General features: G+C 38.3%; 1 protein-coding gene across 1 annotated transcript in view; it reads right to left on the bottom strand.

Moving 5' to 3' along the window:
• COL6A5 (collagen type VI alpha 5 chain) overlaps positions 1-23,597 on the bottom strand; it is a 150,609-nt gene that overhangs the window by 19,683 nt on the left and 107,329 nt on the right. The window contains exon 37 of the mRNA XM_086416162.1: positions 14,982-15,187. Within this exon, the coding sequence (XP_086272288.1) occupies positions 14,982-15,187 (206 nt within the window). The remainder of the gene's footprint in view (positions 1-14,981; positions 15,188-23,597) is intronic.

Genomic DNA, 23,597 nt, shown 5'->3' with positions numbered 1-23,597 from the left:
TTTCTTCTTTGCCAGTATAGGCATTTAATGGTATGCAAGATCTCCAAAGTACAGCTTTAGTGGAACCTCACAAATTCTGGTATATGGTGATTTCTATTTTCATTACTTTCAAAATACTTGCTAATTTCACCTTTGATTTCTTCTTTGAGCATGGGTTATTTAGAAGGGCTTTCTTGGTTTCCAAATACTTTGGGATTTTTTAAAGATTTTCCTGTTACTGATTTCAATTTAATTCTGCTTTGGTCAGAGACTATACTTGGAATGACTTGAATCCTTTAAAGTTTTGAGAATGTTTTTATGATACACAATGTGGTCTATCTTGGTAAATGTGTCACATGTACTTGAAAACAGTGTGTATTTCTGGAATTTTTTACAATTAAGTTTTATTGGAATATAGTTGCTTTATAATGTTGTGTTAGTTTCTGCTGCACAGCAAAGTGAACCAGCTATATATATACGTATATATCTCCTCTTTTTTTGGATTTCCTTTCCATTTAGGTCACCACAGAGCAGTGAGTAAAGCAACTATACTTCAACAAAAATTAATTTTTAAAAAATTCCAGAAAATTTTTATCCTTAAAAAAGAAAAGGATTTGCATTTGCTATTATTGCGTGCAGTGTTCTGTTAATATAAATTAGGTCAAATTAACTGATAGTGTTCTTCAAGCCTATGATATTCTTCCTGCTGATTTTCTGTCTATGTTTTGGCCACTTATTGAGTGAGGGTATTGAAACCTACTGAGGGTCTTCTCATTTTTTTTTAATCATTTTTGTCTTTGAGTTTTATTTTGAATAATTTATATTGCTACATATTCACGGTCACTAGTTTTCTCTTCTATCAAATCTAATTTCTTATTAATCCCATCCAGGGTATTGTTCATCCCAAACAGTGTTGCTTTCATCTCTACAAATGTATTTAAATATTTTTTTACCTTTTCTATGTTTCTACTTAACTTTTTAACATATATAATTTAGTTATAATAACTTTTAACATATTTGCTAATTTTTAACATCTTTGTTAGTTCTGATTTGGTTTTGAGTGATTGTGCTTTTGATTGTATGTTTTTTTCTGCCAGACATTATGAAATTTGCTTTTTTGGATATGGGATACTTTTACATTCCTATAAATGTTCATATACTTTGTTTGGGGAAGCAGTTAAGCTACTTGGAAACAGTTTGATCCTTTTGGGCATTGGTATTATGATTTGTTAAGTATGTCCAGAGTGGTACTTAATTTAAGGCTAATTATTTCCTACTACTGAAATAAGACCTTTCTGAAGTTTCTCCCTAGTGCTTTATAAATTACGAGTTTTCCCATCTCTCTAATGGTAAAAGGCACTATCCTTGACCCTGTGAGCAATGGAAAATTATCCTCTAATCCTTTCTAGATGGATGTTCCCCAGTTGGGTCATTTCCTCACATTTCTATCAGCACTCTGATGAAAAACAAAGAGGCATCCTCTGCAGAGCTCTGTGTTTCTCTGCACAGCTCATGCCTCTCTGGTATTCTGTCCTTTGAACTCTCATCCCTTGGTCTCCCCAGACTCTCAGCTTTGTCTGTTCATCTCAGGGAGTGCACTGGGCTCTACCTGAACTCCCTTTCCTGCACCATGGCCTGGAAACCCTTGGCAGTAAACTGGAGCAATTGTAGGGACCATCTCATTTGCTTCTCATCTTGCAGGGATCCCTGTCTTATTCCTGATGTCCAGTGTCCTGACAATTGTTGTTTCATTTCATATATATGTACATGAAATGAACTAATAAACATATATATTTCTTTTGGTTATTTCAATTGGTAGGTAAATCCAGTTCCTGTTACTTCACCTTGGGCATTCTAACAGATGAGAACTGATCATCTTGTTTGAGATGTTCCTATGAAAACTATTATTGATGTCAGTTCAGTAGTTGCTCAGTCGTGTCTGACTCTTTGTGACCCCATGGACTGCAGCACATGGCTCCCCCGTTCATCACCAACTCCCAGAACTTGCTCAAATACATGTCCATTGAGTCGGTGATGCCATCCAACCATCTCATCCTCTGTTGTCCCTTCTCCTCCCGCCTTCAATCTTTCCCAGCATCAGGGTCTTTTCAAATGAGTCAGTTCTTCACTTCAGGTGGCCAAGTGTTGGAGTTTCAGCTTCAGCATCAGTCCTTCCAATGAATATTCAGGATTGATTTCCTTTAGGATGGACTGGTTGGATCTCCTTGCAGTCCAAGGGACTCTCAAGAGTCTTCCCCAACACCGCAGTTCAAAAGCATCAGTTCTTTGGTGCTCAGTTTTCTTTATAGTCCAACTCTCATATCCATACATGACTACTAGAAAAACCATAGCTTTGACTAGATGGACCTTTGTTGGCAAAGTAATATCTCTGGTTTTTAACATGCTGTCTAGGTTGGCCATAGCTTTTCTTCCAAAGAGCAAGTGTCTTTTCATTTCATGGCTGCAGTCATCATCTGCACTGAGTTTGGAACCCCCAAAAATAAAGTTTCTCACTGTTTCCATTGTTTCCCCATCTATTTGTCATGAAGTGATGGGACTAGATGCCACAATCTTAGTTTTTTGAATGTTGAATTTTAGGCCAACTTTTTCACTCTCATCTTTCACTTTCATCAAGAGGCTCCTCAGTTCCTCTTTGCTTTCTACTATAAGGGTAGTTTCATCTGCATATCTGAAGTTATTCATAGTTTGGTCTCAGGTCAGACAACAGGGAGGGAACACAGCCCTGCCCATCAACAGAAAATTGGATTAAAGATTTACTAAGCATGGCCTGCCCATCAGAACAAGACCCACTTTCCCCCACAGTCAGTCTCTCCCATCAGAAAGTTTCCATAAGCCTCTTATCCTTATCCCTCAGAGAGCAGACAGAATGAAAACCACAATCACAGGAAACTAATCAAACTGATCACATGGACCACAGCCTTGTCTAACCCAATGAAATTATGAACCATGCCATGTAGGGCCACCCAAGATGGATGGGTCATGGTGGAGAGTTCTGACAAAACGTGGTCCACTGGAGAAGGCAAATGGCAAACCACTTCAGTATTCTTGCCTTGAGAACCCCATGAACAGTATGAAAATGCAAAAATTATGACACTGAAAGACGAACTCCCCAAGTATTGATGTGCCAGACTTTTATCAATACATTCATAGTCATAAATCGGGATTTTACATATTAGGAGTGTGTTTGATATGTATGGATCTCCAATCCTCCACCAGGAACTTAGCTACAAATTCTTCTTAGAATTTTTTATCAATATCAAATTCTTGATCAAATTACTAAATATAAAATTGGAAGTGCAGACCAAAGCATAGATATTATATTTGTCTATGCAATAGATACTATGTAATATACTTTAACCCTAAAATACCAACAAAACCTCTTCTAGAGCTCTTGGCAATAGTGTATCAGGATCTGTGAATATTAGTTAAATGGACATTTCTTTCCTTTTGAGTTTACAACCCTGGAGTTGGCTAATCATTACCTGCTCTATCACCAGAATCTCTGCTTTGACTTAAAAAAAGGGCCAACTGACATACTTAGTTAAAACATAAGAACAAATATTTCATGAATGTTCTGGTAGAAGAGGAAGAGGTAGAAATGAAAAATAAGAAACTACAACTGACATCACAGAGATACAAAACATCATGAGATACTACAATCAGCAGTTCCATGTCATCAGATCAGATCAGATCAGTCGCTCAGTCGTGTCCGACTCTGTGCGACCCCATAAATCGCAGCACACCAGGCCTCCCTGTCCATCACCAACTCCTGGAGTTCACTGAGACTCACGTCCATCGAGTCAGTGATGCCATCCAGCCATCTCATCCTCTGTCGTCCCCTTCTCCTCCTGCCCCCAATCCCTCCCAGCATCAGAGTCTTTTCCAATGAGTCAACTCTTCACATGCGGTGGCCAAAGTACTAGAGTTATGCACACTACTATTTATTAAACAGGTAACTAATAAGGATCTACTGTACAGCACGAGGAACTCTACTCAACACTCTATAATGACCGATATGGGAAAAGTATCTGAAAAGAGCGGATATATGTGTGTGCATGATGTGTGCATGCTGCGTTGCTTCAGTTGTGTCTGACTCTTTGGACCCCCTAGACTGTAGCTGGCCAGGATCCTCTGTCCATGGGATTCTCACAGCAAGAATACTGGAGTGGGTTGCCATTTCCTTCTCCAGGGGATATTCCTGACTCAGGAATCAAGACCATGTCTCTTATGTCTCCTGTTCTTTACCACTAGCACCATGTGGGAAGCCAGATATATGTGTATGTATAACAAATTCACTTTGCTGTACAGCAGAAGGTAACACACATTGAAAATTAATTATACTCCAATGATTTAAAAAAAAAAAAATCAGTTACATGTCCACAAAATAGACAACCTAGAAAAAATGGCTAAGTTTCTAGAACCATGCAATTTTTCAATACTGAATCAGGAAGAAATACACAGTCTGAATGGAGTGGTCACTAGCAGTAAAACTGAATTAGTAATAAAAAAAAAAACTCCCAGCAAACAAAAGCCCAGGACTGATCAGCCTCATGGGGGAATACTATCAAACATACAAAGAAGTACTAATACCCATCCTTCTCAAACTATTCCAAAAAATTGAAGAGAAGGGTACGCTCATTCCACAAGACCACCATTACCCTCACACCAAAACCAGACAAAGATACAACAAAAAAGAAACTTACAGGCCAATATCCCTGATGAATATAGATGCAAAACCCTAAATAAAATATTAGCCAACCTAATTTAATAATACACAAAAAGGATCATACACTATGACCAAGTGGGATTTATTCTAGGGATGCAAGAAGGGCTCAATATCCACAAATCAATCAGTATGATACACCACATTAACAAAAGGAATGATAAAAACCACATGATCACCTCAGCAGATACAGGCAGAAAAAGCATTTGACAAAATTCAACATATACCCATGATAAAAACTTCACAGCACAGGTTACTATCTCAATATTTTGTAATAACCTATATGGGAAAACAATCCTAAAAAGAACACACACACACATATAACTGAATGAGTTTGATGAACACCTGAAACTAATGCAATGCTGTAAATCTCTCTAGACGTCAACTGGCAACAATAAATTAAAAACAAAACAAAAATGTGGATATGGAGGAAACATATCTCAACATAATAAAAGATATGTTTTTCATAAGTTTGTCTCTTTTGTGACAAACCCACAGCTAACATTATATGGAAGGTTGAAAAGCTGAAAGATTTTATTTTAAATCCCCAGGAACAAGACAATGATGCCCACTCTTGACACTTCTATTTAACGTAGTACTGAAAGCCCCAGTGACAGAAATCTCAAGACTAACAATAAGAAATAAAAGGAATCCAAATCGGAAGGGAAGAAGTAGAACTGTCACAATTTGCAGATGACATGATACTATATATAGAAAACTCTCTACCAAAACTATTAGGATAAATGAATTCAGTAAAAATTGTATGATGCAAGACTAATATACAGAAATCTGTTGTTTTTCTATGCACTAATAATGAACTATCAAAAAGAGAAAATATGAAAACAATCTGTTTAAAATAACATCAAAAAGAATAAAATACCTAGAAATAAACTTAACCAAGGAAGTTAAAGATCTATATCCTGAAAACTATAAAATATTGATAAATGAAGGAAATTATAGATGATACAAATAAATATACAAATAAATAAATAAATGGAAATCTCATGTTCATGGATTAGAAGAATTAATATTGTTAAAATGTCCATACTATCCAAAGCAATCTATGGATTTAATGACTCTCTATCTCTATTTATGTTTAATGAATCTCTAGCTACCTATGTATAAAAATCATTTTTCACAGAATCTGAATAATCCTAAAATTCATATGAAACCACAAAAGACCTTGAATTGCCAAAGCAAGCTAGAAAAAGAACAAAGCTGGAGATACCATGCTCACAGACTTCAGACTATACTACAAAGTTACAGTAATCAAAACAGCAAGGTACTGGCACAAAGACAGTCATATAGATCAATGAAGCAGAATAGAGAACCCAGAAATAAGCCCACACACTTGTGATGAGTTAACCTATCTATGACAAAAGAGGCAAGAATGCACAATAGAGAAAAGATAATCTCTTCAATGAGTGGTGCTGGGAAAACTGGACAGCTACATACAAAAACAATGAAATTAGAACATTTCATTGTTCTCACACGATATACAAAAACAAAGTCAAAATCGGTTAAAGACTCAACTGTAAGGCCAGAAACCACAAAGCTCCTGTAAGAGAACATAGGCTAAATACTCTTTGACATAAGTTGTAGAAGTAATTTTTGGATCTGCCTCCTAAGGCAAAGAAAGAAGAAAGCAAAAATAAAGAAATGGGACATAATTAAAATTAAAAGCTTTTGTACAGCAAAGGGAACCACTGACAAAGCAAAAGGACAACCTACTGAATAGGGGAAAGTATTTACAAATGATATGAATGATAAAGGGTTAATATTCACAACATATAAACAGCTCATACAACTCAATATTAAAAAACAACTCAGTGAAAAAATAAGCAGAAGACAAGGAGAACTTTGTACAAAGATGACATACAGATGGCCAATGGGCACTGGAAAGATGCTAAACATTGCTAATCATCAGAGAAATATAGATCAAAACCACAGTGGGATATCACTTCACACCTGTCAGAATGGCCATCATCAAAAAGTCCACAAATAACAAACTCTTAGAGGAAAATATAGGCAGACCACTCTCTGACATAAATCACAGCATCATCTTTTTAAATCTATCTCCCAGAATAATGGAAATAAAAGCAAAAATAAACAAAAGGAACCCACTGAAACTCAAAAGCTTTTGCACATCAAAGGAAACAATAAACAAAATGAAAAGACAACTCACAGATTGGGAGAAAATATTTGCAAATGATGTGACTGTAAGTGATTAGTCTCCAAAGTTTACAAACAGCTTATGACACTTAATAGCATTAAAACAAACAAGCCACTCAAAAAATGGGCAGAAGACCTGAAGAGACATTTCTCTATAAAGGGCATACAGATCGCCAATAGGCATATGAAAAGATGTTCAAAATTACCAGTCGTTTGAGAAATGCAAATCAAAACTACAATGAGATTTCACCTCATACTGGTCAGAATGGTTATCATCAAAAAAATCCACAGACAGCAAATTCTAGAGATGGTGTGGAGAGAAGGGAACCTTCCTGAAGTTGTTGGTGGGAATGTAAATTGGTAGAGCCACTATGGAGAACAGTGTGGAGGCTCCTTAAAAAACTAGAAGTAGAGCTACCATATGAACCTACATTCCCACTTTTAGGCATCAGTTCAGTTCAGTTCAGTTGCTCAGTCGTGTCTGACTCTTTGCAACCCCATGAATCGCAGCATGCCAGGCCTCCCTGTCCATCACCATCTCCCAGAGTTCACTCAAACTCACGTCCATCGAGTCGGTGATGCCATCCAGCCATCTCATCCTCTGTCGTCCCCTTCTCCTCCTGCCCCCAATTCCTCCCAGCATCAGAGTCTTTTCCAATGAGTCAACTCTTCACATGAGGTGGCCAAAGTACTGGAATTTCAGCTTTAGCATCATTCCTTCCAAAGAAATCCCAGGACTGATCTCCTTCAGAATGGACTGGTTGGATCTTCTTGCAGTCCAAGGGACCCAAGAGTCTTCTCCAACACCACAGTTCAAAAGCATCAATTCTTCGGCACTCAGCTTTCTTTACAGTCCAACTCTCACATCCATACATGACCACAGGAAAAACCATAGCCTTGACTAGACAGACCTTTGTTGGCAAAGGAATGTCTCTGCTTTTCAATATGCTATCTAGGTTGGTCATAACTTTTCTTCCACGGAGTAAGCATATTTTAATTTCATGGCTGCAGTCACCATCTGCAGTGATTTTGGAGCCCCAAAAAATAAAGTCTGACACTGTTTCCACTGTTTCCCCATCTATTTCCCATGATGTGATGGGACCAGATGCCATGATCTTAGTTTTCTGAATGTTGAGCTTTAAGCCAACTTTTTCACTCTCCACTTTCACTGTCATCAAGAGGCTTTTTGAGTACAGCATGAGTACTAATACACTCAGCCAAGGATCAGGAAATTTTTCCTGGAATTTGTATACAATATAACTACTCAATTCTGCACTTGCAAAATCAGCTGCAGACAATATGCAAACACACCAGCATGGTTGCAGAACTGCTTTAGGCCTTCTGTGGGGCCTAACAACTTCTGGTTTATGGGCTCCCTCCCAATACAGAAGTAAATTAAAAATTATATTTAAATAACTTTAGATACATGAATTATTTTTTTTTGTTTGTTTTGGCAAAAATTAATAGACTCATGTGGGCTCTAACATTGCATTGTTTTCCTCATGTGAGAAAAAAATTAAATATTTTGACCCTAAAAAATTGATTTTTTTTCTATCTTTTAAAGAAATTAAGGCATTTCATTGACTTCTGTGGCCCTGTTCTCTATGCCTTCTGTACTGAATTGATAAATTTGCCCTATAAAGCTGTGTTTCAGTAAAATTTGTTTGGCAGCAGGCTGCCAGCTTTGCACTGAATACTTGTCTAGATAAGTTTAATATTATGATTTAATCTCTATTATCCTGCTTGGTATGGGTTTCTAAATTTTAAAAACAATTGTTGGCTTAATTGTTTTTCCTAAATATATCTACCTCATTCATACTTTATTAATATTCATCCACTTTCAGCTGTTCATCCACTTTCTTATTTGAAAGTCCATAATAATTGTCCCTGACCAGTAGTGTCATACCCAAATAAAATGAAGTCTGACACTGTTTCCCTATCTATTTCCCATGAAGTGATGGGACCACATTCCATGATCTTTGTTTTCTGAATGTTGAGTTTTAAGCCAATTTTTTCACTCTCCTCTTTCACCTTCATCAAGAAGCTTTTTAGTTCCTCTTCACTGTCTGCCATAAGGGTGGTGTCATAGGCATATATCCAGAGAAAAACATAGCCCAAAAAGATACATGCACCCCAGTGTTCATTGCAGCACTGTTTATGATGGCCAAGACATGGAGACAACCTAAATGTCCATTGACAGAAGAATGGATAAAGAAGATGCGGTACATACACACAATGGAATATTACCCAACCACTAAAAGGAATGAAATAAGGCCATTTGCAGCAACATGGATGGACCTAGAGCATGTTATACTGAGTCAAGTAAGTCAGACAGAGAAGCAGAAATATCATATCACATCCCTTATACGTGAAATCTAAAAAGAAATGATACAAATGAACTTACAAGACAGAGACTCACAGACTTAGAACATGAACTCACGGTTGCCAGGGGCAAGGGATAGTTGAGGACTTCGGGAAGGTCATGTATACACTGCTCTATTTAAAATGGATAACCAACAAAAAACTGTTGTATAGCACGTGGAACTCTGCTCAATGTTATGTGCCAGCCTGGATGGGAAGGGGGTTTGGAGGAGAATGGATACATGTCTATGTATGACTGAGTCCCTTCACTGTTCACCTAAAACTATCACAACATTGTTAATTGGCTATATCCTGATACAGAATGCCTTTGGTGTTAAAAATAAATAAAGTAAAAATGCCTAAAAAAAAGTCCACAAATAACAAATGCTGGTAAAGACGTGAAGAAAAGAGAACTCTCCTACATGGTTGGTGAGAATATAAATTGGCACAGTCAGTATGGAAAAGAGTATGAAGGTTCCACCAAAAAAACTAGAAACAGAACCACCATGTGATCCAGAAATCCCACTTCTGAGTACGTATCCGAGGAAAGTAAAGACACTAGTTCAAAAAAGTACATGCACCCTGATGTTCATAGCAGCAATATTTACAACAGCTAATCCATGGAAGCAACTTAAGTATCCATCAACTGATGAATGTATCATATATATAATAATGAGAAATATTTCATGAGAAATGCTGGGCTGGATGAAGCACAAGCTGGAATCAAGATTGCCGGGAGAAATACCAATAAACACAGATATGCAGATGACACCACCCTTCAGGCAGAAAGCAAAGAAGAACTAAAGACCCTTTTGATGAAAGTGAAAGAGGAGAGTGAAAAAGTTGGCTTAAAGCTAAACATTCAGAAAAATAAGATCATGGCATCTGGTACCATCACTTCACGGCAAATAGATGGGGATATGTAGAGACATATTTCACTTCTAAAATCTCTAAAAATAGGTTATTTACCTATTTAAAGGATTAAAATGAGAATAAAAGAAGCTAAGTGCTAAACTCTAAAATTTAGCCAAACACTAAAAAATCACTTACAATTATTCTATTTTGAGTCTAAAGTATCTTACTTGGAAAGATTGGGCCTTTAAAAAAAATTTTTTTTTCAATAATTACAAAGTCTGGTAGAAGTGTAGCTAAAGAATACCTATCACTCAGAGAAATGCTGTTTATTTTCTGGTAATGTCACCAAGCCAAATACTCATCTCCAACTCTGTGGATAAATTCCTTGGAATGGAAGAGGAGGAAGGGCTGACTCACTTGTTATGGCTTGAGAGGAAAGAGGGACCCAGCTGGATTTCCAGGGAAGTGCCCCAAGAGATTAGCCTAATTTTGCACCCACAGGGCTGAGCACCTTTCAGGAGCAGTGGAGATGGAAAGGGAATTTAGGGAGAAAGGAGCATCTACAGGGCTGGACCATCTGGACGGGGATTGCAATGCTGTGGAGCTATGATGCCTTTCATGGTTGTGGGGAATCTCAAGACAGGCACAAGTTATCTTGTGATCTGCCTTGGATTTGTCCAGTGGCCAGAATCAGTCATGTGTTCTCCAACAGGCAAGCCACATAGACGATGCGGCTGCTGTATACGTACTTTTCTGTCCACATGGACTACAAAAGACATTTTTCAACTTCACCTTTTTTTTTGTAAGGCTTCCCATGAGACTGGCAATGCTTTCATTTTCAATTCTTCCATTTTCTGAGTGTTGAATGAGCTTCAGAGTTTGTGCTCAGCTCCATGCCTATCTCCTCTCATTTAATATTCCACATAGCACTGTGAGGGTGAAATTATCATCATGCCCGTTTTACAGATGAGCAAGCTGAGGCTTAGAGGGAGCAAATGACTTGGCCAAGAAATGATAGTCTGTCAGTGGTAGAGGCAGGATTTGCACCCAGCTTTGTTTAACTCCTTCAGAAGACCTGGTTATCAGATTTGAGCATGGAGTAAACACATTAAGGAACACATTAACCACCTAGCCAAAGGCCCCAGGACCTGGTTTAAAGAACCAGGGTCTTGATCAATACTATTCTTTCTGATTGAAAGTACTAAAGAAAGTTTTCTTTCAAAACTAGGCAACTAAATAAATTTTTTGATATTTTCTTCTCTAGGCCTTATGGGGCAATGGGTATGAGTTGAATCTTTGGAGTCTGAGGCTCATTTAAACCATTTTTTTTAGCTCTGTGACCCTGAGTCTCTTCCATGCCTCTGTTTCATTCTCTAAAAATACATAGCCTACAATGTGAGAGACCCAGGTTCAATCCCTGGGTCGGGAAGATCTCCTGGAGAAAGAAATGGCAACCCACTCCAGTATTCTTGCCTGAAAAATCCCATGGACAGAGAAGGCTGGTAGGCTACAGCCCATAGGGTCGCAAAGAGTTGGACACGACTGAGCGACTTCACTTTCTTCACTTTCATAATAATAAACTATAACCTTATGTTTCTTGAGAAAATTAAATAAAATTTTCACAGTGCCCAGCATATCCTAAGTACTCTATAAATATAACTTTTAGAGGGAAAAAAAAACAACAACAACAAATAAAAGTCTCAGACATTTGAAAATCCTCCCTATGACACTATACTCTGCGAGCCAGAATTTCCCCAAATGCAAAGCCGTCTGGTATTAGTGGAACACAAGGGACATGCGTTCAAGCCCATTCTGTCGTGTTTACACACACTTAACCGGGAGGAGTTGTGATGATTTACATACCTCTGCATCTAATACTGTCACCTCAGGCCTTCCTGGTGAGGTCACTAGTGAAGCCACAGGCTGGAGCACATGTGTGTGTCTCTGACTGTGTGTCATTCATTTTATGCCAAAGGGAAATCGAGATATATTTTCAATCCCTTGTTTTGTTGAAAGAATTCCTCTCTCCCCCGTTTGCCTGAACAAGTAGGAGTCATGGTCCTAAAATAAATTTCATCTTCTTCCCAGAAGACAGAATACATACCCTCTCGGCTGTGACTTTCCTAGGTGGCACTTTGCCCACAGGATTCACTCTTGCTGTCCACGTCACACTCTGAACCCACAATCTGCAGAGAGGCCCTAGCGCACTGAGAAAAGTGATGCAAGCCTCAGGAGGCATTTATACCCAGACCTCCTGGGTCTGTTACCAGATATTCTTTAATCATCACTGAAATACAGTTAATTTACAATGCTGTGTTAGTTTCAGCTGCACAGCAAAGTGATTCAGTTATACATAACCATCCTGGATTATTACGAGGTATTGAATGTAGTTCCCTGTGCTGTACAGTAGGTCCTTGATAGTTATCTATTTATATATAAATTTATATTGTATATATGTGTATGTCTTAATTCCAAACTCCTTATTCATCCCACCACCTTACTTTTGTTGTCTGTCTGTGAGTCTGTTTCTGTTTCATGAATAAGTTCATCTGTGTTATATTTTAGATTCCACATGTAAGTGATATATTTGTCTTTGTCAGGTTTACTTCACTAAGTATTATCTCTAGGTCCATCCTTCTTGCTGTGAATGGCATTATTTCATTCTTTTTTACGGCTAATATTATGTAATATAATATTACATTATATATGTATGTCTATATATATAATGCGTACGTATATATTATATATATAATGTCTGTATATATATATATAATGTTTGTATACATATATAATGTGTATATATATATAGTGTGTGTGTATATTCAATGTGTGTATACATATATAATGTGTGTGTATATATGTAATGTATGTGTATTATATATATAATGTTTATATATAGGTAATGTGTGTGTCGGAGAAGGCAATGGCACCCCACTCCAGCACTCTTGCCTGGAAAATCCCATGGACAGAGGAGCCTGGTAGGCTGCAGTCCATGCGGTCACTAAGAGTCGGACACGACTGAGTGACTTCACTTTCACTTTTCACTTTCATGCATTGGAGAAGGAAATGGCAACCCACTCCAGTGTTCTTGCCTGGAGAATCCCAGGGACGGGGGAGCCTGGTGGGCTGCCGTCTATGGGGTCGCACAGAGTCGGACACAACTGAAGCGACTTAGCAGCAGCAGCAGCAGCAGCAGCACCATTGGGTCAACAGCTGAATTTAATTAGAATTAAACCATCATTTTTCATTACATAATTCCAAAGAACTATGTGTAATCCATTGGTGAGTAATTAAGAGGAACTGAATTTTCCAAGGAATTTTTATATTGTGGAGGTCTTGGTCAAATGTGTAATGGTATTGCTATATAATGTCTACATGCTGCTGATGCTGCTAAATCACTTCCGTCGTGTCTGACTCTGTGCAACCCCATAGACGGCAGCCCACCAGGCTCCCCTGTAACTGGGATTCTCCAGGCAAGAACACTGGAGTGGGTTGCCATTTCCTTCTACAATGCATGAAAGTGAAAAGTGAAAGGGAAGTTCAGTCGTGTCCGACTTTTCGTGACCCCATGGACTGCAGCCTTCCAGGGTCCTCCATCCATGGGATTTTCCAGGCAAGAGTACTGGAGTGGGGTGCCATTGCCTTCTCGGGTAGCATGAACAATGGTTCTTAAACTTCAGCCTGGATGCGAATCACCTGTATTGCTTGTTAAAAATCAAAGGGCTGAGCCCCACCTCCCCAGTTTCTGCTTCAGAAGATCCAGGACGAGTGCAGTTCTAGGTTCCCAGGTGGTGCTGACGCTGCTGGTTTACAGATATGCTTCCAGAAGGATAGTGGATCTCAAAAACGAGTACCTACAGAGATCACCTAGGGTGGTTATAAAACCACACACACCCCTAAATATGAAGCAGTAGTACTGAGAAAGGCTTAGGAATCTGTGCTTTGGAGTTTCCAGGTAATTCTGATACAAATTGTCTTTGAGCTGCTGTAAAAGGCAATGCCAAAGAATGCTCAAACTACCACACAACTGCACTCATCTCACATGCTAGTAAAGTAATGCTCAAAATTCTCCAAGCCAGGCTTCAGCAATACGTGAACCGTGAACTTCCAGATGTTCAAGCTGGTTTTAGAAAAGGCAGAGGAACCAGAGATCAATTTGCCAACATCTGCTGGATCATTGAAAAAGCAAGAGAATTCCAGAAAAACATCTATTTCTGCTTTATTAACTATGCCAAAGCTGTTTACTGTGTGGATCACAATAAACTGTGGAAAATTCTGAAAGAGATGGGAAAACCAGACCACCTGACCTGCCTCCTGAGAAATCTGTATGCAGGTCAGGAAGCAACAGTTAGAACTGGACATGGAACAACAGACTGGTTCCAAATAGGAAAAGGAGTACGTCAAGGCTGTATATTGTCACCCTGCTTATTTAACTTCTATGCAGAGTACATCATGAGAAACGCAGGCTGGAGGAAGCATAAGTTGGAATCAAGATTGCTGGGAGAAATATCAATAACCTCAGATATGCAGATGACACCTCCCTTATGGCAGAAAGTGAAGAAGAAATAAAGAACCTCTATGTTATTTCTCTATATTGCCTCCTTCTACATCACACTAACCTAAATTGTGGCTTCTAGAGAAATCTCAAGTTTGGTGAGAATATCAGGGAAGTTTCTTAGGGCTTACCAGTGATTTCCAGAGTGGTACCTGTGACCATTTAAATCTTCAAATCAAATAAAAACAGCAGTTGTAGCCACCATCTTGAACTTGAAAAAAAGTTGCTTTTTATACCAGACTTGTTTATTTGATTCTCTATTAGTGTTAAAAAGATGAAGATCAAGTTATTCAGTACAACTTTTCATTTCCTTACCAGATGTGAGACTTGCAGTTGCTTCAGAATTCCAATCTTTTTCATACTTAGTCATTAATTTCTGTGGCATAAGCATCTGGCTTGGAACATAAACCAAATGGTCGCTTCCATTGTCCTCCAATACAAAAGATGAATCTCTCAGAGCACTCAATTCCTGGCCAATGATGTTCTCTCCTGAAGAAATCTCATAAGGTTCAGGAGTAAATCTAGAAGATAAAAAGGAAGGTTTTAGGTGAACTAAAACTTTAGGAAAAGTTTAAACTTCAGGGAAGTTTTAGTTTTGTTTGTATTGGGGGAATACAAACAAAACATCCCAATGATTTAATATGGTTACTTAATTATTTCTTAGAAAGATAGTTGGGTGTTAAAAATCTAAGCTTATTTCAATCAAATAATTCATTAAGATTCATTATACTACAGGGGAATTCTACTAAACATGTAGAGAAGAACTAATACCTATTCGAAAATATTCAAGAGGACATAACACTCCCAAATTCATTCCACAAGGCCACCAATATCCTGAAACCAAAACCAAAGACACTCCAGAAAAAAAGAGAAAATTATATGCCAATATCTTAGATGAGTAAAGGATGTGAAACTTCTCAACAAAGTGTTAGCAAACTGAATCCAATAGAATATAAAAGCTTCATAAACCACATGTCAAGTCCGATTGATTCCAGGCGCACGAGAATGGCTGAAAGTACACAAGTGAATCAGTGTGATATACCACATTAACAGAAGGAAAGACATAAAATCACACGATCATCTCAACATACGCACAAAAAGCATCTAACAAATTCAACCTCCATTCATGATCAAAGTGGGTATGCTGCTGCTGCTGCTGCTAAGTCGCTTCAGTCGTGTCCGACTCTGTGCGACCCCATGGACGGCAGCCCACCAGGCTCCCCCATCCCTGGGACTCTCCAGGCAAGAACACTGGAATGGGTTGCCATTTCCTTCTCCAAAAGTGGGTATAGAAGGAACATATCTTAACATAATAAAGACCATCTAAGACAAAGCTACAGCTAATATCATATGCAATGGAGAAAAGCAGAAAGGTTTTCCTCTAACTTTAGGAACAAGACAAGGATATTCACTCTCACTACCTCTATTTAATGTAATTTTGAAAGTTCTAGCCACAGCAATCCGATAAGGAAAAGAAATAAAAGGCATCCAAACTGGAAGAGAAGAAACAAAACTGTCCCTATTTGCAGATGGAATGAGACTTTATGCAGAATATCCTAAAGGCTCTACCCCCAAAAGTATCAGAACCAATAAATGCATTAAGCAAAGTCACAGGACACAAGATTAATATACAGAAATCTATTGCTTTTCTGTATACTAATAATGAACTCTCAGAAAGAGAAAGCAAAAAATCAATCCCATTTAAAATTGTATCAAAAAGAATAAAATACCAAGGAAGGAAAAGACCTATACTTGAAAACAATAAAACATTGATACAGAAAATTTAAAATGTTCCCCATCCTGAACCCCCCTCCTTCCTCCCTCCCTGTACCATCCCTCTGGGTCATCCCAGTGCACCAGACCCAAGCAACCAGTATCATGCATCGAACTTGGACTGGCAGTTCATTTCATTTATTATATTATACAAGGGGGGTTCGGGATGGGGAACATGTGTATACCTGTGGTGGATTCATGTTGATGTATGGCAAAACCAATAAAATATTGTAAAGTAATTAACCTCCAGTTAAAATAAATAAATTTATATTTAAAAAAGATTAAAAAAAATAAAACTATGTAAGTTCATAAAAAAAAAAGAAAATTTAAAATGATACAAAGAAATAAAAGATATCATTTGCCCTTGGGTTGGAAGAATTACTATTGTTAAAATAGCCATGCTACACAAAACAATCTACAGATTTAATGCAATTTCTATCAAAATACCCATGAAAATTTTTCACAGAACTAGAAAAAAATCCTAAAATTCAAATGAAACCACAAAAGACCCTGACTTGCCAAAACAAACTTGGAAAAAAAAAAAAGCTGGAGATTCCATTCTCCCAGACTTCAGACTATACTACAAAGCTGCAATAATCAAAATAGCAAGGTACTGATACAAAAACAGATCCATAGATCAATGAAACAGAACAGGGAGCCCAGAAATAAACCCACATACTTATGGCCAATTAATCTACCTATGACAGAAAAAAGCAAGAATGTACGATGGAGAAAATACAATCTCTTCAACTAGTGGTGTGAAAAAAATGGACAGCTGTATGTAAAACAATGACATTAGAACATTTCTTTACACTATATACAACAATAAACTCAAAGTAGGTTTAAGACCAGAAACCACAAAACTCTCACAACAGAACACAGGCATGAATCACAGCAATATTTTTTGGAACTGTCTTCTCAGGTAAAAGAAAGAAAAGCAAAAATAAAGAAACAGGATTAAATTAAACATAAAAGCTTTTTCTCAGGAAAGGAAGCCACTGACACAGCTAAAACACAACACAGGGAGCAGGAGAAAATATTCGTGAAAAATGTCTCATGAGGGGTTAATATTCAAAAGAGAGAGAGTTCATACAACTCAATGCCAAAAAAAAAAAAAATCCAATTAAAAAAAGAGAGAAGACCTAAACAGATATTTCTCCAAAGAAGACATACAGATGGCCAGCAGGGACATGAAAAGATGCTCAACATTGCTAATCATCAGAAAAATACAAACCACGATGAGATATATCCTCACACCTGACAGAATAGCAAACATCAAAATAACAAATGTTTGAGAGAATATGGAAAAAGCAAGGTGAAAAGACAGCCTTCAGAATGGGAGAAAATAATAGCAAATTAAGCAACTGACAAATAACTAATCTCAAAAATAGACAAGCAACTCCTGCAGCTCAATTCCAGAAAAATAAACGACCCAATCAAAAAATGGGCCAAAGAACTAAACAGACATTTCTCCAAGGAAGACATACAGATGGCTAACAAACACATGAAAAAATGCTCAACATCACTCATTATCAGAGAAATGAAAATCAAAACCATAATGAGGTACCATTTCATGCGATCCAAAAGTCTACAAGCAATGAATGAGAGGATGTGGAGAAAAGGGAACCCTCTTACACTGTTGGTGGGAATACAAACTAGTACAGCCACTATGGAGAACAGTGTGGAGATTCCTTAAAAAACTGGAAATAGAACTGCCTTATGACCCAGCAATCCCACTGCTGGGTGTATACACCGAAGAAACCAGAATTGAAAGAGACACGTGTACTTCAATTTTCATCGCAGCACTGTTTATAATAGCCAGGACGTGGAAGCAACCTAGATGTCCATCAGCAGACGAATGGATAAGAAAGCTGTGGTACATATACACAATGGAGTATTACTTAGCCATTAAAAAGAATACATTTGAATCAGTTCTAATGAGGTAGATGAAACTGGAGCCTATTATACAGAGTTAAGTAAGCCAGAACGAAAAACACCAATACAGTATATTAACGCATATATATGGAATTTAGAAAGATGGTAACGATAACCCTGTATGCAAGACAGTAAAAGAGACACAGATGTATAGAACAGTCTTTTGGACTCTGTGGGAGAGGGAGAGGGTGGGATGATTTGGGAGAATGGCATTGAAACATGCATAATATCATATAAGAAACGAATTGCCTGTCCAGGTTCGATGCATGATACAGGATGCTTGGGGCTGGTGCACTGGGATGACCCAGAGGGATGGTATGGGGAGGGAGGTGGGAGGGGGGTTCAGGATGGGGAGCACGTGTACACCTGTGGCAGATTCATGTTGATGTATGGCAAAACCAATACAATCTTGTAAAGTAATTAGCCTCCAATTAAAATAAATAAATTTAAATTAAAAAAAAAGAGAAAGGGAACCCTTGTACACTGAGTGGAGATGTAAACTGGTACAGCCATTTGGCAGAACAGTATGGAGTTTCCTTAAAAAAACAAAAGGAGAGTTTCCATATGATCCAGCAATTCTTCTCTTGTGTATATATAAGAAGAAAACAAAATCACTAAAAAATACTCATCAAAAAGATACATGCACCACAATGCTCATAGCAGTATTATTTACAATAGCCAAGACATGGAAGCACCCAAGTGCCCATCAACAGATGACTGATTTAAAAAGATGTGGTGTATATATGGATGATGGAATAATACTCAATCATAAAAAGAATGGAATATTGCCACTTGAAGGTACATGGATAGACTTGGAGAACATTAATCCTTAGTTAAGTAAGTCTGACTCATTGGAAAAGACCCTGACGCTGGCAGGGATTGGGGGCAGGAGGAGAAGGGGACAACAGAGGATGAGACGGCTGGATGGCATCACCAACTCAATGCACATGGGTTTGGGTGAACTCCGGGAGTTGGTGATGGACAGGGAGGCCTGGCGTGCTGCGGTTCATGGGGTCGCAAAGAGTCAAACACGACTGAGCGACTGAACTGAAGTAAGTCTGAGAGAAAAACACAAATACTGTATGGTATTGTTTATGTGTGGAATATAAAAAATAGTACAAATTAATGTATATAGCAAAACTGAAACAGATGCACAGACACAGGAAAAAACTAGTGATTAGCAAAGGGGAGCAGGTAGGGGGGAGAGGTGGGTTAGCGGGATTAAGAGATATGAAGCTATTATGTATAAAATCAATAAGCAACAAGAATATTTTGTATAGCACAGGGACTTATAGCTATTATCTTGTAATAACTTGGAATATAATCTGTAAAAGTACTGAATCACTGAGCTATACCCCAGAAACTAATATAATATTGTAAATCAACTATACTTCATTTCTTAAAAAGCATATACTGATACATTTTTGTAAATTCCCAGTTATCCTCCCCTTTTCCCCCATTTACTTAGAGCCTATGAAATATTATTTAATACTTTGAAATAAATCAAATGAAACAAATCAAAGGCAATGCCAAAGAACGTTCAAACTAATGCATAATCACACTCATCTCACACGCTAGCAAAGTAATGCTCAAAATTCTCCAAGCGAGACTTCAACAGTATGTGAACCAAGAACTTTCAGATGTTCAAGCTAGATTCTGAAAAGGCAGAAGAACCAGAGATCAAATTGCCGACACCTGTTGGATCATAGAAAAAGCAAGAGAGTTGCAGAAAAACATCTACTTCTGCTTTATTGACTACACAAAAGCCTTTGACTGTGTGGATCACAACAAACTGTGGAAAATTCTTAAAGAGATGGGACTACCAGACCACCTGACCTGCCTCCTGAGAAATCTGTATGCAGGTCAGGAAGTAGCAGTTGGAATCGAACATGGAACAACAGACCAGTTCCAAATTGGGAAAGGAGCATGTCAAGGCTGTATATTGTCACCTTGCTTATTTAACTTATATGCAGAGTACATCATCCAAAATTCCAGGCTGGATGAAGCACAAGCTGGAATCATGATTGCTGGGAGAAATATCAATAACCTCAGAAATGGAGATGACACCACCCTTATGGCAGAAAGTGAAGAGGAACTAAAGAGCCTCTTGATGGAAGTGAAAGAAGAGAGTCAAAAAGCTGGCTTAAAACTCAACATTCAAAAAACTAAGATCATGGCATCTGGTCCCATCACTTCATGGCAAATAGATGGGGAAACAGTAGAAACAGTGGCTGACTTTATTTTCTTGGGCTTCAAAATCACTGCAGATGGTGACCGCAGCCATGAAATTAAAAGACACTTACTCCTTGGAAGGAAAGTTAAAGCAGAGACATTACTTTGCCAACAAAGGTCTGTATAGTCAAGGCTATGGCTTTTCCAGTAGTCATGTATGGATGTGAGAGTTGGACCATAAAGAAAGCTGAGTGCAGAAGAATTGATGCTTTTGAACTGTGGTGTTGGAGAAGACTCTTGAGAGTCCTTTGGACTGCAAGGAGATCCAACCAGTCCACCCTAAAGGAAATCAGTCCTGAATATTCATTGGAAAGACTGATGCTGAAGCTGAGACTCCAATACTTTGGCCACCTGATGAGAAGAACTGACTCAAAAGACCCTGTTGCTGGGAAAGATTGAAGGCAGGAGGAGAAGGGGATGACAGAGAATGAGATAGTTAGATGGCATCACCGACTCAATGGACATGAGTTTGAGCAATCTGTGGGAGTTGATGATAGACAGGGAGGCCTGGCGTGCTGCAGTCCTTGGGGTTGCAAAGAGTCGGACATGACTGAGCAACTGAACTGAACTGAATTTGTCACTGAGTTTTGGATAAATGACAAGAAACTCATAGGTTACTTGGGAAAACCAAATAATGTGTCTCAGACTGATATCAGTCTCCACAGAAGACCTAGAAAATAGTTGTTTAAGTTACTATCCAACTTCCCTGAGAGGAATAAGACTATATAAAGCATATTTCATTGACATCATCCCTCCTAAAATGGAACTTACATTTACATTCTTTGGAGTCAGAATGATAGTTTGAAAATATTTTTGCTTTTATTTAGACGATTATAAAAACATATTCAATATAATTTTATTCTTATTTTATTAATGGCTCTATGAGTGAGTGAGTGAAGTCGCTCAGTCGTGTCTGACTCCTTGCGACCCTGTGGACTGTAGCCTACCAGGCTCCTCCGTCCATGGGATTCTCCAGGCAAGAATACTGGAGTGGGTTGTCCTTCCCTTCTCCAGGGGATCTTCCCGACCCAGGGATCAAACCGAGGCCCCCCACCTTGCAGGCAGATGCTTTACCCTCTAAGCTACCAGAGCTCTATATGCAATTTCAAATCCATGTTTACATTTGCACTGATACTGGTGTTTGGCACCCACTGGCACTACTTGAACTGTTGAGAGAGGAAAGGAAATAAAGTCTGACATAATATATCAATAAGACATGCAAAGCAAGCAACACCCAGATGAGATGATGACATAGAGTGGGAATGATCATTTTATGGCAGTGTAAGTGAGGAGAGTGCTGGAGAATCAAGGCCTCATGGGATCAAGAAGGCAAGCTGAGAGCAGCAGGCGTCATATTTTATATATCTTACCAATATGTACTGTTTTAAAAATGTATTGAAGTATGGTTAATTTGCAATGTTTTGTTAGTTTCAGGTGTACAGCAAGGAGATTATGTTATATATATATATATATATATATATATATATATATGAGTGTGTGTGTGTGTGTGTGTATATTGGAGAAGGCAATGGCACCCCACTCCAGTACTCTTGCCTGGAAAATCCATGGACAGAGGAGCCTGGTAGTCTGCAGTCCATGGGGTCGCGAAGAGTCAGACACGACTGAGTGACTTCACTTTCACTTTTCTCTTTTATGCATTGGAGAAGGAAATGGCAATCCACTCCAGTATTCTTGTCTGGAGAATCCCAGGGACAGCGGAGCCTGGTGGGCTGCCGTCTATGGGGTCGCACAGAGTTGGACACGACTGAAGCGACTTAGCAGCAGCAGCAGCAGCAGTGTGTGTATATATACACACACACAGATTCTTTTCCATTTTGGGTCACTACAAGATATTGAGTGTCGTCCTCTGTGCTATACTGTAGGTCCTTGTTGATTACTTATTTTATATACTTCACTTTAATTTCAGTGTGTATATGTTAATCCCAAACTCCTAATTTATCCTGCCTCCTTGATCTTTCCCCTTTGGTAAGCACAAGTTTACTTTCTAAGTCTGTGAGTGTGTTTCTGTTCCGTAAATACGTTTGTTTCTATCACTTTTTTAGATTCCACATATAACCAGTATCATATGATATCTGTTTCTCTTTGTCTGGCTTACTTCACTTGGTATGACAACCTCTAGATCCATCCATGTTGCTGCAAATGGTATTGTTTCATTTTTATGGCTGAGTAATATTCCATCGTGTGTGTGTGTGTGTGTATACCACATCTTCTTTAACCATTTGTCTATCAATGGACATTTAGATAACTTCCATGTCTTGGCTATAAATGCTTTTTTGTTTTTAGGAATTCTATTTTGGCAAAACAGAACCATCCAATACATTAAATTCGTGTCTTATTGAATTTCCTTGGGTTTGATATACAAATTTGTTTTTGTTTGATAGTTGCTTAGGAACTACACACATATGGTATTCAGATAGTTTATTTTTGTACATGCCTAAATGACATTATGTTAGAATATAGTTCTGTAAGAATGGATTTTCCTTTAAATAAGATTACTGTCTATTCCACATTAGGAAACACTGCTTCATAGGGCATCAGTGCCATATTGTCCTTCAGGAGGTGTGAGCTAATAGATGCTCCTTGTTAAACTACCAACATGACAGGAACACTTTAATCTTGCCGTTTTGCTCCTGGATATATAGGGAAGACTGCAGCTATTCTGAGAAGCTCTTTACTTAATTGCCATGTGACCAGGCAGGGCCGTTATGGGCCTAACTCTGGGCTTTCACAGGCTACAGTCAGGGATCCAAGGTGTGAAATAGAGAAGCACAGAGCAACCAAATAGGCTATTCTCATTCTAGCTGAGGTTCAAGATCCATTCAGATTAATTATCTGTGTATTCATTCATGAATAAAAATTTAAAGAAAATTGTTTACATGTGCAGGCTTCCTTGATGGCTCAGTGGTAAAAAAAAAAAAAAAGTCTACCTGCCAATGCAGATGTGGATCCAGTCTCTGGGTCAGGAGGATC

Source organism: Bos grunniens, chromosome 1 (genome assembly GCF_055505025.1).
Source record: "Bos grunniens cultivar Pamir isolate PY7600 chromosome 1, Bosgru_T2T1.0, whole genome shotgun sequence".
NCBI lineage: Eukaryota > Metazoa > Chordata > Mammalia > Artiodactyla > Bovidae > Bos > Bos grunniens.
Note: the sequence above shows the minus strand (reverse complement) of the source record. Positions and strands in the feature narration are given on the sequence as shown.